The sequence below is a fragment of the Rhinoderma darwinii genome, chromosome 3, assembly GCF_050947455.1.
Source record: "Rhinoderma darwinii isolate aRhiDar2 chromosome 3, aRhiDar2.hap1, whole genome shotgun sequence".
NCBI lineage: Eukaryota > Metazoa > Chordata > Amphibia > Anura > Rhinodermatidae > Rhinoderma > Rhinoderma darwinii.
In genome coordinates this window covers 134,525,506-134,544,807 of record NC_134689.1, presented here as the reverse complement: position 1 = coordinate 134,544,807, position 19,302 = coordinate 134,525,506, and the positions used below count along the sequence as shown (strand labels likewise).

The 19,302-nt window shown below is 44.4% G+C and overlaps 1 protein-coding gene across 1 annotated transcript in view; it reads right to left on the bottom strand.

Annotated features, from left to right (window-relative positions):
• Positions 1–12,671, bottom strand: part of NUAK1 (NUAK family kinase 1) — an 82,812-nt gene extending 70,141 nt beyond the window's left edge. The window contains exon 1 of the mRNA XM_075856776.1: positions 12,045–12,671. Coding sequence (XP_075712891.1) covers positions 12,045–12,332 — 288 coding nt within the window. The 5' untranslated portion in view covers positions 12,333–12,671. The remainder of the gene's footprint in view (positions 1–12,044) is intronic.
• Between the last annotated feature and the right edge of the window lie 6,631 nt (positions 12,672–19,302).

Here is a 19,302-nt window from a genome sequence, read left to right as displayed (position 1 = left end):
TATTGGATTGCTTGGATAAAGTTACATGCTAAGCGAATTCCATGATTTTTATTACCTCACCTGATTGTGACAGAGGGACAAGGGAGTTGTAACAAAGTGGATGGATAGATGGACCAAGAGTATACAATAAAAAGTATATAATGACAAGCCCTGACTCTCAGAATCATACATCCAAAAGGTGGAGTGACTTCTTAGAGTAGAAGAAATTCCATAAATCACTTGCACCTCAAATCCCAAAATTGAGGAGTTTGGTCCTCATTTTTGAATAGTGGGTGGAGTCAATGAAATTATCCCTTTTTGCTCCTGTAGATCGGTTCCTCCAGAACCACTGATGTATAGCACAAATGCAGCCTACAATTACAAGCTCCTTTGTTCTTACTTGCACACAGCAGGCTTGTTATGAGGGTCCATGAGGTCTTCTGCGGTGTCCACCCCAGCTTGGCAAGTTCCTTAAAGGGATTGTCTGGTTGAGGAAACCCCTTTTAAATACCCTATTAGTAAATTTTGAGTTACAAGAGGGTTGCTTCCCATTTAGGACCCTTATTCATTAGCCAAAGCGGAGAGTGGCTATAAAGAGTGGTAACCCAACATGTTTATGCATTACAAAACAACCCATTTATTAAAATGGGAACTGTGTAATGCTTCATTTACCCCTGTGGAGGCACTACAGGGAAACTGAACACTTGATGCAGGATTCCTTCACAGATTACAACTGATTCCTGGGGGTTCCATGAGCTGGGAACCCTACGATCAGTTTATCAGGACCCATCTAACATTAAGGGATTATCCACAGTGGACAACCCTATAAAAGTAATGATGTGGTAGAATGAAAAATAGGGGGAAAAAAAAACAGTTTGACAAATTGCCGCATTGTATTTTATGTTAAAATTACAGATGCAAAGTACATAACGTCAAACTCTAAGCAACAAAAGTAAAAAGACTGAAAAATTATACAGTTAGCTAATCCCTTAGGATCGAGGCGTTACTGCTTAATAATGGCTTAATCCTAAACAGAGCTATTACAATATTATTGGCTAAAAGTTTTATTTCAAGATACATCTGGAATTCTGCATGCTTATTGTTTGTATTTTTTACTGCGAGAATTTAGACTAAAAGTAAAATTACATTTAAAGGCAAAGGCTGCTGATGTTCTATAATGTGCCGTAAAACCTTCAGAACTTCTCAGAGACCTCCACGACTTGGAATCTAAACCGTCACTGAGGAGAAAACACACCGTCACACTATTCCTGCACCAATAGTAAAAAAAACTCACAACTCAAGAACCATAATTGCCTGACTGGACGGGTTCCCTGTACAAAATGGGACACCGGATACACGTGTGAGTCCATCTAAAGAACACCTGACAATACTAATCTAGTTATGAGTGCACTATATTATAATCTGCGCTCCCTTCTCTGTTAACTTGCACTTGTCATTCATTGGGCGCAATAGCACCAATGACTGGACACTCTTTGACGCAGAATGCTGCTTTTCCCACTTCTCGGAAGTGGTCGTCTGAGGTCACATTGACATCGGTCGTCATTACTATAAGCCGCTACTGTAACCCTATTGAGGAAATCATTCATTTTAATTTTGGATTTATATTTTTGGGTTTCGATTTTTGCAATTTTATTCCTGTCCAAAATGTATGCAGATATAGAGTGGGAATGAAAGAAAATGTTATTCTATGATCATTCTATAATCCCTGTTCTAAACAGCCAAGTCAAAAGTATATAAATGTCAAAGTCACCAGGGACATAAAAGTAGCAGATGTCCCTGGCTGTAATAGGGTTTGTGATAAACCAGTCCTTGGGGGATGTAATATTCCTTATTTTCAGGTTGTGAATAAATCTCCCATGCCATCTATAAAAGGGAGAGGTGTCATGAGTTATGTTTTAAAACCCATGCATCAGGTAAATGTCCCTGACGGTGGGGGGGATAATCAGGATGTCCTTTTCCAGAGACATAATCAAATTAGTTTGCATGACAACACAAGGACCAACTTTGTCTCTGTGGGGCTCCCATCACACCATGGGTGCTAATCTAATCAATACTTTGGAAGCCAGACAGAGAGACTCCAGTACCCACATGTCTACAGAAATGGCTGTATGGGACAAAATAAATATAATCCTTCAAAGCCCCCCCTGTCATAATTCATATTGTATATAACCCAGCTAGGTGTATATGATCCAGGACCTCAGACGCTCCTTGGGTCTCAAGCGCAGGGATTCTCGGCCATGAGAAACCCCAGAACTGAATGTTGGTTACAATTATTAATATTTCATAGTCATGTTTGGTATGCCAGGGTTGGTTAAAATATGCCCGGGAACTTGTCGGACTTGGTATCTCGCTACGAGATTCATATAAAGAGTTGTGACCGATTAGAAGTTTGTCCGACAACTTTGCCTGTTTTGCATGTAATTAGCCATCCTCCTTCCACCTGACCAGGAGGAGGGGTGAGGGGTCTTGTTGGACCCTTTATAGTGGCATACCAAGAAATACACAGTGTCAGACCACAGGAGATGCGACCACATTGCAGTTCTGTCCACATTCAAGCTGTTCTCCTCAGCGGGATCTCTAACCTATCCAATACGTAAGAGGTCTGTTATTCTTTGCTTTATTCCCTTTTATTTTGTAACTGTTTTGCTTATATGTATGTCATTTTATTTACATCATTTTTGTAACTTTTTTTGTAAGCACTGTACTTTCGTATATTAAACCTTAAAATTAATAAGTTTGTTCCTTGCTGCTCTAAACCTACCCACAACCTCGAAGAGGAAAAGCATAATCTGTTGAATGCTATTTAGATTCAGTGTGTGCCTGGGTGAACGTGTGCGTTACCAGGAGGAGGCTCTTGTCGGCCTAATACGGCAAGTGGTGGCAGCGTTTTGTGTGGATGTGTGAACTGGTTTTGGGGTGCGCTTTAACTCGTTATCAGCCTGTTGCGATAGGTGTGTGTACTAGTGAGAGTGGACAAGCGGAGTTCCCCTTTACAGTAGCATCCAAGTCACGTGTGCCGGGAGTGGTGTTCGTGACAGGGTTAATCCCACTACATTAGCGCCAACACACCAGCTTTGGTCTGTGTTTATTAAACTTCTGACATATTTTAACTAGACTGTAGCTAGCGGTTACATTTACAAGTGAAATACACAAATATTTATTCCTACATGCAGACATATGTAAAGTGTATAAAACCATGGAATATATAAACGGATGTAGACTATTCATGAGCATTGAATAACAGAAGCAGAGTTTTTGTTTTGGTGGCTGTAATGGGAAAGAATGAATAATTCAGAGGTCAGTTTTACATTATTTAGAGGATTCCTCCTGTTTTCTTGAATCCGTCATTAAAGGATCCACTGATATTTTAATTAAAATTGAAATGAACAGTAATCTTTTGATCAGTAATCTAGTGTAATCTTGCAATGCAAAAGCTGTGAGGGGGCAGTAGTGCAGATGTAAGAGAGCTTGTTCTCCTATAGGAAGAAGCATCTATTCTATAACATAGGTATTCCTGTATCTGTACTGCTGCCACTCGCAGCCCCATCACTTTAGAATGAGGGAAGCAAATCCCTATTGCTGCCTTTAGGGTACCTTTTTTTTATTTTTTATTAAAGTACACAAACTCACACTATATTGATATGTAAGAGATTGTTTGGATTGTTTGCACATCTTTTTATGTAGTGCAATTGATGAAATTTAATAAAGTATATGTAAAGGATCTGCCAGGCACTACGTCTGTGGATACTCCCAGGATTAATCAGTCGACACCTGAGGCCAGACCTCTTAGACTGACACCGGCTCCCACCAATCAGGGTGGCAGGCTCAGGAGTGGGAGAGCCTATCGCGGCCTGGTCAGTCGGAGTTAGCTCCGCCCCCTGTCCATTTATACCTGCCGTGTTCTCTTCCTCAGTGCTTGTTATTCTTCTTGGATTCCTGGCCCCACTGCTGCCTTGCTCCAGCCTGCTTCTGCCGTGCTTCTGCCTTGCTTCAGTTCCCACTTATCCTGCTTCGCTCTGCCCCTGGCTTGCTTCCTGCTCCGTGCTCTGCGTTTGTATACTCCACTACATCCTGATCCTGACTGGCTCGTTCACCACTCCGTTTCCTCACGGTGTTCCGTGGGCTACTGCCCCTTCCTTTGCTTGTTCCCTGTTTGTATCCCCTTGCACTTAGTCAGCGTAGGGACCGCCGCCAAGTTGTACCCCGTCGCCTAGGGCGGGTCGTTGCAAGTAGGCAGGGACAGGGCGGTGGGTAGATTAGGGCTCACTTGTTCCCTTCACCTCCTTCCTGCCATAACAGCATAATAAACAAAAAAGAATATAGATTTAAAGTGAATGTCCACCTTTTATCATCAGGTCATTTTTGGTCCAACATTCTGTGTTGACTGATAATGTAATATAGAGTTAAATTATAAAACGCTGACTTGAGGAGAATAGACACATAATTATACATATTATTTTATTATTGAGTTTCATCCATAAACAGTATGGAATAAGCTCCGAAACTTCCTCCTCTCTCTAACACTGCCAAAATCCCCCTAAACCCACAATAATCATTATATAGCTTAAAAGACGCCAATTCTGAATCTGTCATTTTGATTTTTCTATTCACTTGGATTCCTCCGCTATAAGCCTGCAGATGAGCCGTGCGCTGCATGCTGATGAATAGAGAAAATCCTAATCCTGGCGATATAATGGAGAGAACTCCTAAGGGCATGGCCAGATGTGGCGGAATTGCTCCGGAATTCCGCTGCGGACCCGTTTCTCCATTGCCTTCCACAGCTTTTTAGTAGGGTTCGTTTGCACATTGCGGACAATTCCGCTGCGGAGCTTAGGCTGCAGTGTGGAATTTGGTATCTGCAGCATACAATGGTTGTTGCGGACGTGTAGCGGACTTGTTGCGGACTCACTCCATTGACTTCAATGGAGATTCAAAATTCCGCAATGAAGTCCGCAGATGTAATGTAGATGTTGTGTGCTGCGGAGCATATTGGTTTTTTAACATGACATTTCTTCATTCTGGCTGGACCTATGTGTATTTCTAGGTCTACAGCCAGACTGAGGAACTCAATGGGGCTCCCGTAATTACGGGTGACTACGTGTGTGCACCCATAATTACGGGTGACGTGTGTGCACCCGTAATTACGGGAGCGTTGCTAGGCGACGTCAGTAAATAGTCACTGTCCAGGGTGCTGAAAGAGTTAAGCGATCGGCAGTAACTGTTTCTGCACCCTGGACAGTGACTACCGATCACAATATACAGCAACCTGTAAAAAAAATAGAAGTTCATACTTACCGAGAACTCCCTGCTTCTTCCTCCAGTCCGGTTTCCCAGGATGACGTTTCAGTCTAAGTGACGGCTGCAGCCAATCACAGGCTGCAGCGGTCACATGGACTGCCGCGTCATCCAGGGAGGTCGGGCTGGATGCTGAAAGAGGGACGCGTCACCAAGACAACGGCCGGTAAGTATGAAATTATTTTACTTTCACTAGGGAAAGGGCTGTCCCTTCTCTCTATCCTGCACTGATAGAGAGAAGGGAAGTACTTTCACATCAGTACGCAACAGCCAGTCCGCATCAATTTACTGCACATTTTGGGCAGATCCGCAACAGAATCTGCAACGCAGATTCTGTGTGGCGTTGATGCGGACAGTCGCGGAAGAATTCCGCCACGTCTGGGCATGCCCTAAACCTCATAATCGGCAGCAAAACATGGCCCGTTTGTGGCTTACAGCAGGGGAATGCAAGTTAGTAGAATGATTAAAACAGGCTAGACTCACACGAGCGTGTGGAAACTCTGACGTGAAAAACGTCAGAGGTTCCCCCGTGCGGGTCCTTTTTTCACAGATCCCCATAGACTTGCGCCTATGGAGGGATCCATGAAAACAGAAGATAATAGGACAGGTTCTATTTTTCAACGGACCCTTCACACGGTAGGTTGAAACAACGGCCGTGTGAACTGCCCCATTGACAAACAAGCGTCCGTGTGATGGCTGTTGTTTTAACGGCCATCACACGGACGTATTCAACGCTCGTGTGAATAAGGCCTTACAGATTTGGTATCAGCGTCTTTTAAGCTATTTACGGATTACTGTAGTTTAGGGGGGTTTTCGGAAGTGAAAGAGTCCCTTTAATTCTATGTCTTTGCAGGGGATTTGTAGCTCTGTATCATAAAAACTCCGACCGCTATAAAGATTGAGAAGACATTGATTAGCACAGAATTTGGGACCTATTTAAACCAAAAAGAATAAAATGTTGTTCAATGGTGAATAATCACTTTAAGGGTATGGAGTAGGATATTGTACATTAGCCAGGACCAGAGTTGGAATGTTCCAGTGTTCCATAGAGAGGAAAAGGATCGCTAACGGATAACCAAAACTACTGTAAACTTACATACAATGGGGAGTCCTTTTTTATTTTACTTTTATGTGTAAGCGGGAAGTACACTAAAGATCCTGAAAACTCCTTCCGTCAGAGAACGGAAAATAAAAGCCTAAATTGGGAACTGCTGTATTATTGTTTTACTCACCAACTCTGGTCTCAGGATTGGATTTGACTGTACTATTGGCAGTATGCATCTGTTCTATGTCACTTTTGGCTAGGTTAAACATCAGAATAAAAAAAAATCAGTCTGAAAAAACAGAATGAAAAAAAGTTGCAGACAAATTTTTTTGCAATTCCACCAAGGTTGCTGGAAATGGGCCCCCAGCCTTTCATCACACAAAATGTGTTCTAAGTGTTACAAGTATTTACTGCCAGTGAATAACAATGTATTATATATAATACCTGGAACGGGAATGAATACATATTAAATCACTTGTTTTTCACCTATACAATAACTTAGGCCACATATTTTCTTTGTGACATCATACAAATTATGGAATGTATATAATATCCATGTAAATCTACTGCCTATGTTAAATGCATCAGTATGTGTTATCTGGCAGAAGGATTGGATTTACTGGGTAAGTCTACATTAGTTCCACAATTTATAAAATCATACATCAACCCCTCTTCCCCTGCTTCTTGAATGTCACCTTACAACCTTGGTAAAGGTAGCTATAAGAACGGGAAATAAGAAACATTTTTGTCAACATTTGTAAAAATGAGCAACTTTCAGTCATACAGAAGTGAATGTTGGGCTAGCGTTCCGACAGGACATAATGTATCAGTTTCCATTCTAATTGGCCATTTACATGGCAAATCGGCAACCCTAACCAGCTGCTGAGTGATAATCCCTTTATCCCATAGCTATACATATCAGGAGCCAAACTGGGAGAAATCAAGCAACTTGGCCTTAGGCTCAGTTTACACAGACGGCATCACCCCCTCAATGAGATGAATGTCCAGATGATTATATAGATTGTCTGTATGAACACACCGAAGTTATTCTGCTAGGGTGCGGAACAAAAGAATGCTGTCTCCCATAGAAGGAACCCCCTCAATCACAGTTTACACACTACTATTGTGACAATTAAATTAATAAAGCTTTTATGCAGGTTACAATGATCAGATCTGACACGTGGTTATACACATTAGATAGTTTTCGACCAAGCAGCCATTACTCTCGAACCCCCCAAACATATGTACGCTCGGCTTGGCCTTGCATGTGTAAACAATAGAGAGAGTCGCACCTGTCAATGGCTAATCTCCAGTGAGAACAAAGGAGAGAACATGTTGAAATCCAACATGCCGGATACTTCTTTCCCTGACATCCACCGTCAGGGTGGAGTTGGAACACCCCCATACACATTAGGTGGTCGGCAAGTTTGGCCAACGTTATTCTAATGCGTATGAACACCTTTAGTCTTATTTGGATTGTAGCAAATATCGTCGCATGCGAATTTAGTCTTAGACTGATCCACCAGATCAGTGTGGATTCCACAGGTTTTTTTTGGGGAACCTACTGCCATCATTTCTAGTATGATCTGCATACTCTATTTTCACACTGTGCATGTGCTTCTTGGAGGTTTATAGGGACAGATAATGCAGAGTCAATTTTTTTTTTTATTAACATGTAAATAGAAACAACACTAAACGTTGGTGGGTCACTCACTAGTCCTGAAAATGGGACAATTGTGAGGTTTGCTGTATATGACGAAGTGTATACTACCAACTGGTAACAGAAACCATCAAATGATAGCAGACATGGGAAAATCACTTTACCAGGATTATAATCAACAATAATGGCTATAATGTATTTCCAACTAGAACAGCCACCTTTCTTGTGAGAGCTCCCAGAGAATGGTCCAGCCGTTGGAAGTTGTAGGCATGTCGACATTTTCCATTTTAAAGTATGTACTCATTAGGTGACCATTTAATGCATGTCCACACTAAGTCTTCTAGAGCAAGAGTCGCTGTTCACAGACAAATTGAGGAAGCCCTCAAAATGGGAGACTTACCCGGCTCTCTATAATGTCCATATACCCCAATAGACATATGGACAAGCGTTGGCCTGGGTGCACAACCCTTTTAAGAAAAGAGATCGGAATTGCTGATAAAAACTAGCCACAGAAAGTAACGATCCTTAGTGAATAAAGGATGTCCAGGTCAGAGGGGGCAGCAGACAGCATAGCACCCCCACGAAAGAACAATATATGGGCTCTTTGATCTTGAATAGCTCAGCATAGAGCACCCCCTTATTACTTCTAACAATCCACCAAAAATTGTGAGCCATGAAATTCCTCAGTTTAGTCACTTACATGCAACCTAATAGACAGTAGGAAGCTGCTTTTAGGATGGCAGTCGGTCTCCTTACCTAATAAGCTCCCATGCAACTGCACACTTTGCACATATGGTATGTATGCCCCTGCCAGGTTATGTTCTGCTCTTGCTAAAAATGTCCATATGTACTTCTGGTTGCCATCCGTGGCATTCCCAGAACAAGATGAGACATTTCAGTGGATCACATTGGTAGACCACTGGCAGCTGTGGCTCGTGAGAAGGTCCTAAACAAGTAGGTCCTGGTTACAGGGTTCTCATCATCAATCTGCTCTCGGCTGATCATCAGTGGAGGTCCCAGCTCAGACCCCAACCAATAAAAACTTCTGATCGTCTTGTGAGGAAATACTACTATCAGAATAACCCCTTGAGCTTATACTTTATTCGGAAAACCATAAGGGGAACGCAGTTGCAACAAATTAGTGCATTACTGGATGTAGGCTGTGTGTACATTCATTTCAGTCCAAGTAGCTCAGGAAAAATCATAGCGCTTGTCTACAAGGGACATGTTCTGAACCTTACTGAGCCATATCAGACGCTGAATAACATTATTATGGTAAGTTCCTCTTCTTGACTAATATCCTAATCACACAATACAAGAATTCTGGCAGAAAACATCACGTTGCTATAACAACAGGCCAGATCCGTAATTTGCTTATGTATTAAAATACCTTATGTTCAGAACCAGTTTTCTTACTAACTAAAACCAGAAACTGTATTTACAGCAGTTAATGTGCTTTTACACGAGCAGAATTTCGCCCGGTAAATGAGCGCAGGTCGACGCCAAAAGAATGTTGATCGCACTGGTTTGCCCCATCTAATATGGTGGTTTGTCCATATACAGTTTGATTCTTGTCAGCTGCACATCCCCTATTGAGATGTGCTGCCGACACGGGGAGATGGGCCACACAAAAGATGCTATCAGCCGACAAACGAGAGTCGGAATCTTGTTGGTTACTATGGGTAATAGCTCCATTTTCCCCTTCTCTGGTTTTTATGCAGCCCCCCATTGGTGTGTGCCCTGGTGGAGGAGTATGATTAGTGCAGCCAGCTGTCTGGTGACTTCTGCTCATATAGGTGTCCTTCCTTATGTTGTGATTAGAATAAAAATCGGTCAATCCGAGAGATCATTTTAGAGCTCCATATTTCCATGTAGTTTTTTTAATTAAAGGAGAAATGCTGTTTTTTTTTTTTTAATTTCTTAAGGGTTTATCTCACAAAGACAGCAAGTGTACATATTGTCCAGGACGTTAGGGCCTTATTTACTCGAAGGACCGTTTTTCACCACATGAATGTCCGTGTTGCATCCGTGTAGTTTCCGTGTGTCATTCATTTTTCTCCTCTGCAAACACTTCCTGTTTTTACTTTTGGGGTTTTTTCTGCATTTCTTTCTAAAATTATCCGTAAAAAACGGACAGCATATGGATGTCACCCGTGTGTCGTCCGTTTTATTCACGCACCCAGACTTAAATGGGTGAGTCTGGTCCATAAAAACAGACCAGAATAGGACATGCTGTGAGTTTCTCGCAACGAACACAACCTCCATGAAAAAAACGGATGTGTGAATAGCCCCATTGACTTGTATGGGTCTGTGTGCGGCCCGCTGTTATATTCGAAAGCACACTGACAAGAAATAAGTTTATGTGAATAAGGCCTTACAAATAGCGGCTCTCACTCGAGCCATCCATGTATTACATGGTCAGCCATTCATTTGAATGTATAGCCAACCCCTTCCCCATAGTGTAAAGGGAGCGTTTTTGTGAGAAAACCCTATTACTTTACTGTGTGTTAAAATACAGTTATCTCTTCTGATAAGCTGAAGTCTTACAATGGAAGGACTGTTCTATTAACATCATTTCATAGTTTATATCACGCAGATGGCGACGTTTGGCGGTATCACAGGCAACATATTTGGAAGATTAGCTGAAAACACACTTATGATGCCCCTGTGCTCCAGTCATCTCTTCAGGCATGCGGGAAGCGAAGTGTCAGACGTCACTACAAATATCTCTCTTGGACAAGATGCTTACACCTGACATCCCCCGGCTTGTCCCTGTTTTGCATCTACGCTGGCATGGACATACAAGCCTCCTGACTGAGAGCAGCGACACAACTGCACATGGCGGGTGCAAAGGTTAGATAAACTGCTGCAAGACCTCACAGAGTGTTTCATGTGATAGAAAAATGCTGGTCAGTAGAAAAAACTATATCCAAACAGGAATTAAAATGACAGTCATCTACATGTGACATCTTATTAATTACATATTTCACTGTCTAAAATACTTCAGGCTCAATTCCTTTACCATTGTCAACATACCTGCTTTCTGTCAGTGAAGAATCTTGTTTACATCCAGTCTGAAAACCTGTCCTTTCATAGCGGATAGTTTGTTGCTGTTGTATCCAGTCAACACAATATTCTATAAGCTACACATCCTAATGTTTCCTACACTGATACATTGTAGCAAAACTATTGGTATAGATTTGTACACAATGTTTTGCACACTGTTTTCACCTTCTGTATGTAAACAAGAATGTTCCCATTCATTGACAACAAGCAGAATCTTAAAAATGAAAGGTAATTTAAACAAGGATTATGCTTCATTTACATGTAACTGAACAATCCTTTTAAGATAGAGACTTAATAATCTAAGTATATTAGAAAGTCCCAGGACCTGTTATGATACAATGCTTAAAGGGCTATGCACATCTTATAAAGGGATGACATATTGCTAGGATATGGCATCATTGTATGATCAGGGGGGGTCAGACCGCTGGAGCACTGAATCCATGATTCAAGTTAAAGGGGCTAGCTGCAGTTGCCAGCATAGATAGGTGGCCCGGGGGCGCCGCTGTGCATGGAAAACATAGAAGAAAACATATTCAGCCCCAGGATCTGTGGGGGTCCCAGTCTGACTTCCAGAGGTCTGGCCCCCACTGATCATACAGTGATGACATCTCCTAGGGATATGCCATCACTTTATATGATAGGAATAACCCTTTAAACTTTATTTACATGAAACTGGAAAACCCCCTTTTCAATGTCATTTTTCCATCAAATTCTAAGAATCTGACAAGTAAACATTAGTCTTTATTTCTTCTTTCCTTAAAAAGCTGGATGACAACCAATATGGCTGCCATTACCTCTCCCTTCGGTGTTGTAACCCCACTTTCCTAGGGTCCTGAATAGCAAATCTGCCTAGATAAGCAGACGTATGAAGGTGGGGGATTTATCTACATTGAATCGGATTATCATTTCAATTACTGCAGTTGGGATGAAGTTAAAATCGCCAAGCATGTTTAGATACAAGTTGTGTTACATACTTACCACTCTGCCAGAGAATCTCTCTATCGCCCTCTTGACTTTGCCATAGGTGCCTTTGCCCAGGGTCTCCAGTAGCTCGTACCGGTGCTTCAGGTTATGTTTGTGATGATGCCTCTTGACCCCATGTTGCTTGAGCACCAGCTCTGGGGTAGTTTCCTCCTCTGAAGGGGTATGGGATGGGGAGGACAGGTTCATCTGCTCCACCATGCCCACAGTGCCCTTGTCTGGCCCCATATGCTCTCTGCTCTTGTCATAGGGCTCCAGTCCGTCCATCTCAGCATCTCCATCCATGTCTCCAGGGATTCAGTACAGACTGCTCAGAGTGTTTGACTACTGCAGCTGCGCATTTGGCACATGTAAGGTAAACTAGAGCCCGGCTTGTCAGCAGCCCCCCATGATGAGTGCCCCTTGTCTATGGTGAGTGCAGTAGTGCTAGGCAGGGGGCAAAGGCTCAGAGCATGATGGGCACAGATACCGATCACATGTGCCCATGCAGGCGAGGTATACCCTGACTGTCGCTACAATAGTAATGATCGCTGATTATGTCCCATTCAGTCAGTGCAGTGCCCGGGGTGCAGTGTTAGTGATCCGTTAGCCTGAGGTGCACTGTGCCCGCTGCCAGCATGCTGATTCACCTCTCCTAATGCCATGTTCCCCTGGATTCCTCCCTCTGGTGCTCGCGGGCAGCAGTTTCCAGGCTGATGTGAGAGGCCCTTTTCATTCCCTGTTCTCTCCTCTTGTGTGAGGGAAAGCCCATGTGGGTGGAGTCAGCCCCGCCCCTCCTCCCATCTCTCTCACATTCCAGGCAACGCTGGAGCAGGGAGCTGGGGTCAGCAGGCAGGGCACACGCCGAGGATACGGCTCTACTGATGGAGTCTAGTGTCTGACAAGGAAATCTACCACTACTTATATTCCACACACTCACAAGATTAAACCTGCACAAAAACAGCCTAAAAGGTGCCCTCTATGTACTCCAAAAAATAATAAAAGGCACACATTTACTAATAATGGCGTATTTTACGCAGTTGGTGAGATTTGGGCCAAAATCATTAAAAGCCGTATATATCTGACGCCATTTGTGCCATGATTTTGCGCTATTTCTCCTCACGCTATTCTCCAGTCACTTTTTTTTTTAAATTTGGCAAGTGAAGAAAGAATTGTGCAAACTTGAAGCACCTTTCGATGTGCCTTTCAAAAAAGTGTATTTTACACCAAAAACTGGCATAAACATATGTATAAATGTGGGCGACTGCCTTATGTATTAAAAAGTATATATCCCACTTATATGTATATGCGGCATTTAAACTCTTGGAAGGTGCTGGTTCTCCTTGTGGTGATCCAGCTGGTAAGGCAATGCTCCCTGGGAAAAGTATGCAAATTAGAGGTTTGATTGGCTGATTACCTAGAACCCATGGGTAAGGCATCATTTGTCTATCCCTGGACTGCATAGTATTTTTTGCTGGGGTTCGGTAATCACCTACATGCTGATGGTTTATTTATTCTTACATATATAGCTTGCACATTTTTACTTTCGTACCCTTCCCAAAAAGTCATTTCATGATTTATTACATTAGGTTATTAAACTGACATGTTTGTTATTATACAGATACGATAGTGTGATTTTGTACTGGAGTCCGCTCCATGAATCAATGTTTTTATGTAGCGGATTGTTAGATTAATTTGTTGTTCAATAAAATGTAACATTTTTAGATAGTGCCCTAGAAATAACTGTTGCTACAGAGCATTGTATAGAGAGATAATATTCAAACCTTATTAGAAAATACATTATAAACCATCATTAAAAACAGGAGGAAATTCCACTCATGGAACAAACAGACACAACAAGGGAATGATAATAATAGATATACAAATCGTAACCGTCCAATATGCCGTAGTGCAGAGGTCTCAAACTCGGCCGGTTAGGTGGCCCGCATATAGAAAAAATGGGAAGTTGGCGGGCCGCATTACTTTCAAATTTGATACAATACAAAATTATTGTTACTCAATTAGTTATTTGAACTACTACAACAATACTACATTACTATAATAATACCGCAGTGCCCTCTGTGGATGCTGCCGCAGTGCCCTCTGTGGATGCTGCCGCAGTGCCCTCTGTGGATGCTGCCGCAGTGCCATCTGTGGATGCTGCCACAGTGCCCTCTGTAGATAATGCAACACACCCCTAGATAATGCCACAGTGCCCTCTGTAGATAATGCCACAGTGCCCTCTGTAGATAATGCAACACACCCCTAGATAATGCCATAGTGTCCTCTGTACATACTGCCACAGTTCCCAATATAGATGCTGCCACAGTGCCCTCTGTAGATGCTGCCACAGTGCCCTCTGTAGATGCTGCCACAGTGACCCCTGTAGATGCTGCCACAGTTCCCTCTGTAGATGCTACCACAGTGCCCTCTGTAGATGCTGCCACAGTGCCCTCCGTAGATGCTGCCACAGGGCCCTCTGTAGATGCTGCCACAGTGCCGTCCGCAGATGCTGCCACAGTGCCCTCCGCAGATGCTGCCACAGTGATGTCAGGGGCTTGACCAGAGCTGGAGTCCCGGAGCAGAGCCGCTTCTAGCACCCTGCCTGGGATATATGGACAGAGATGTCAGGGGCAACCCCAGAGCTGGAGTCCCGGGCAGAGCGCTAGTAGGCTCTTCCTGGGACTCCAGCTGTGCTCCTGACATCACTGGGACTCTGGGGAAGCCCCTGACATCATTGTCAATGTATGGACAGCGATGTCAGAGGCTTCTTCAGAGTCCCAGAGCAGAGCCTATACTAGCGCTCTGCCCGGGACTCCGGGTCTGGGGAATCCCCAGACATCGTGTGTCCAAACATGGACACCGATGTCAGTGAATTTCACAGAGTCCCGGAGCGGAGGCGATACTAGCGCTCTGCCCGGGTCTCTGCTCTGGGGAAGACCCTGACACACTGTTCATATATGGACAGCGATGTCAGGGAATTCCACAGAGTCCCGGAGCAGAGCCGATACTAGCGCTCTGCCCGGGACTCCGCTCTGGGGAAGACCGTGACACACTGTCAGGGGCGTAGCTAGAGGCTCATGGGCCCCGATGCAAAAATTCTTACTGGGCCCCCCCCCCCCCCGCAAACTTCTCATGGCCGACGGTCCGCTTTCAGCTGCATCGCTGGGTCTCCTAAGTGACCCAACAATGCAGCACTAGCAGCCGGGGCGTCACTAAGGCTGGGTTCACACACACACTATTTACGGACGTAATTCGGGCGTTTTAGCATTGAATTACGTCCGAAAATGCGGCTCAAAAGCGTCGGAAAACATCTGCCCATTCATTTGAATGGGTCTTACGATGTTCTGTGCCGATGGTCATTTTTTTTTACGCGCCGCTGTCAAAAGGCGGCGCGTAAAAAACTGCCTGTCACTTCTTCAGACGTAAATGGAGCCGTTTTCCATGGACTCCATGGAAAACCAGCTTCAATTACTTCCGTAATGGACGCAGCAAAAGACGCCAGTACAAGCCATTACGGCTGAAATTACGGTGCTGTTTTCTCCTGAAAACAGCACAGTAATTTCAGCCGTAACAGACGCTGCCGTGTGAACATACCCTCAGGGCTTAAAATGTCCGGGAAATAGCCCCAATACATATGTGTCCGCCCCAAAAAAAAGTGTGTATATGAGACAGCATAGCATATCTATAGCACTACGACCCTATAAACTATGGATAGGATTAGATACAGTGGCTGAACAGACAGTATCACACATTATAGGATTAGATACAGTGGCTCAGAAGGCAGTATCACACATGATAGGATTAGATACACAGCTCAGCAGACAGTATCACACATGATAGGATTAGATACAGTGGCCCAGCAGACAGTATCACACATGATAGGATTAGATACAGTGGCTCAGCAGACAGTACCACACATGATAGGATTAGATACAGTGGCTCAGCAGACAGTATCACACATGATAGGATTAGATACAGTGGCTCAGCAGACAGTACCACACATGATAGGATTAGATACAGTGGCTCAGCAGACAGTATCACACATGATAGGATTAGATACAGTGGCTCAGCAGACAGTATCACACATGATCGGATTAGATATAGGGCCCAGCAGACAGTATCATACATGATTGGATTAGATACACAGCTCAGCAGACTGTATCACACATGATAGGATTAGATACAGGGCCCAGCTCGCTGACATTGCGGCTCCAGCGCTGGACCCAGGATAGGTAAGAATAATAATTTTGCTTCTTTATGTGTTACTGATTATTTTTGTGTGTTTGTGTTTTTTTTTACAGGTTCGGTTGTTGGACTTCGGATACGAGGACTTCAATGACGGCGGTTTTTTTATTCTCAATAAAATGGTTAATGAGGGTTGTGTTTTTTTATTTCAATAAAATATTTTTTCTATGTGCTTGTATCTTTTTAAACTTTATTATCACCGCCTTAGTAATGGCCGCTGGCTGATTGACAATCTCCATTACTAAGGCGAGGCTTAATGTTAGCCGGTGCAGAGGCTACACTAACCCCCATTATTACCCCGGTACCCACCGCCACCAGGGGTACTGGGAAGAGCCGGGTACAAACCAGTACCCGACCATCTGTAGTGACGGGCAGGCACCGTGGTGGCCGCAGGCTGGTAGTATTAGGCTGGGGAAGGCCAAAAACAGTGGCCCTTCCCACCCTTGTAATGCTGCCTGCTGCTGCTGTGTTGTATCTGGCTGGTTATGAAAATTGGGGGGGACCCGACATCGTTCTTTCCAATTATTTTTTAAATGACGTGGGGTCCCCCCCCATTTTCATAACCAGCCAGATACAATAAAGCAGCAGCAGGCAGCATTACCAGGATGGGAAGGGCCACTGTTTTTGGCCTTTCCCCTCCTGATACCAGCCTGCGGCCACCCCAGTGGCCGACCATCACTACAGATGGTCAGGTACTGGATCGTACCCGGCTCTTCCCAGCACCCCTGGTGGCGGTGGGTACCGGGGTAATAAAGGGGGTTAGTGTTAGCCTCTGCATCCGCTAACACTAAGCCCCGCCTTAGCAATGGATGCTGTCAATCAGCCGGCGGCCATTACTAAGGCGGTAGTAATATAGTTTAAAAAAAAACACAAAGACAGAAAATATATTTTATTGAAATAAAAAAAAAACCCCCGCACAGCCCTCATTAACCATTTTATTAATAAAAAAAAAAGCTGTCATCGAAGTAGTCCTGGAATCCGCCGTAGTCCAACGACCGAAACTGTAAGAAAACACACAAAAAATGATTAGTAACACATGTGTAAGGGTATGTGCACACACACTAATTACGTCCGTAATTGACGGACGTTTTTTTCGGCCGCAAGTCCCGGACCGAACACAGTGCAGGGAGCCGGGCTCCTAGCGTCGTACTTATGTACGATGCTAGGAGTCCCTGCCTCGCTGCCGGACAACTGTCCCGTACTGAAAACATGATTACAGTACGGGACAGTTGTCCTGCAGCGAGGCAGGGACTCCTAGCATCGTACATAAGTATGACGCTAGGAGCCCGGCTCCCTGCACTGTGTTCGGTCCGGAAACTTGCGGACGAAATACGTCCGTCAATTACGGACGTAATTAGTGTCTGTGCACATACCCTAAGGCTTAGATACAGGGCCCATGTGTGATACTGTCTGTGGGACCCTGTATCTAAGCCTACCACAAGGTAGGCTTAGATACAGGGTCCAGCAGACAGTAATCTTATACAGTATAAGATTACTGTGTGCTGGGGCCCTGTATCTAAACCTACAGTGTGGTAGGCTTAGATACAGGGCCCAGCAGACAGGATCACGCATGGGCATTGTATCTAAGCCTACAATGTGATTGGCTTAGATACAGGGCCCAGCAGACAGGATCACACAATCTGTGATCCTGTCTCATGGGCCCCCTAAGCCTGCTACATCGTAGGCTTAGGGGTTGTGCAGTCCCTAAACATTGATGGCCTATCCACAGGATAGGCCATCAATAGCTGATGTGTCGCCCGGGACCCGCAAATCAGCTGTTTTGAAGGGGCCGCAGCACTCGTACGAGAGCTGCTTCCCCTTCATTTCACTACTCGCCCACACTGTGAATCGCCGACACCGATTCACAGTGTGACCGGAATGAAGTGACAGGAATGAAGGGGAGCAGCTCTCGTACGAGTGCTGCGGCCCCTTCAAAACAGCTGATAGGCGGGTCCCGGGAGTCAGACCCCGCCAGTCAGGGATAACCTTACCTTCCTCTTCGGCCGCGGCGGGAGTTCTGTCGTCTCGATGCTGTGCGCGGCGGCATAGCGCTGTGACGTCATGCGCTGCGCACAGCGCTTGACTTCAGGACCTCCGCTGCGATCCGGAACCAGGAAGGTAAGTAAAGTATGTTACTATAGTAACAGGGGCCCGCCGCCCGAGTTACTATAGTAACTTTTTATTGATGTGGTGCGGGGGGCCGTGGGCCCCCCTGGCTTCAGGGCCCGGTCGCAATTGCGACCGCTGCGACCCCTATAGCTACGCCAGTGCACACTGTCCATATATGGACAGCGATGTCAGGGAATTCCACAGAGTCCCGGAGCAGACCCTGTACTAGCGCTCTGCACGGGACTCCGACTCTGGGGAAGCCCCAGACATCGCTGTTCATATGTGGACAGCGATGTCAGGGAATTCCAGTCTCAGAGCAGAGCCTATACTAGCGGCTCTGTGTCCCGCGTGCTTAAGACCCCTGCCATAGTGACTATACAAGCAAATGTTATGCAAAATTAACACAGTACATAGGCCCCAATGTGAGGATTCGTAAACGTCCCGCAATAATGGACTAAAATCAAATACACAAGAATAGTATAAAAGTGCAAAATTGCTGATAATTATGACTAACCCAGTAGTTGCAGGGATTCCTGTATGCTGTGTCAACCCCATCTGACTCGGTTGCAGAGCAGCTTTAAAGGGAATGTGTCACTAGAATTTTTTTTTTTTTTCAGTTAAACATTTAGTATTTGAGTGATTACAGATTGTTTTAATTTTTTAAAAATGTTCAAATGTTAGATTCTAATTTATAATATTTCCATGTGCTGGCCACTAGAGGGAGCAGTTCCTAAAATTGCAGCATGGTCACTGTGGTAAAGCAACCTCATTGATTTATGCTGCAAATTTGTGGTGGATACACTCTCCTCTAGTGTCCTCACACAATCCCCCCTCCCTTCTTCTGGCTAGTGCCAGGAGAAGGAAGGGTTTGAATGTCTTCAAAGTCCTAGGAGGATTAGATACAGGGCTCAGGAGACAG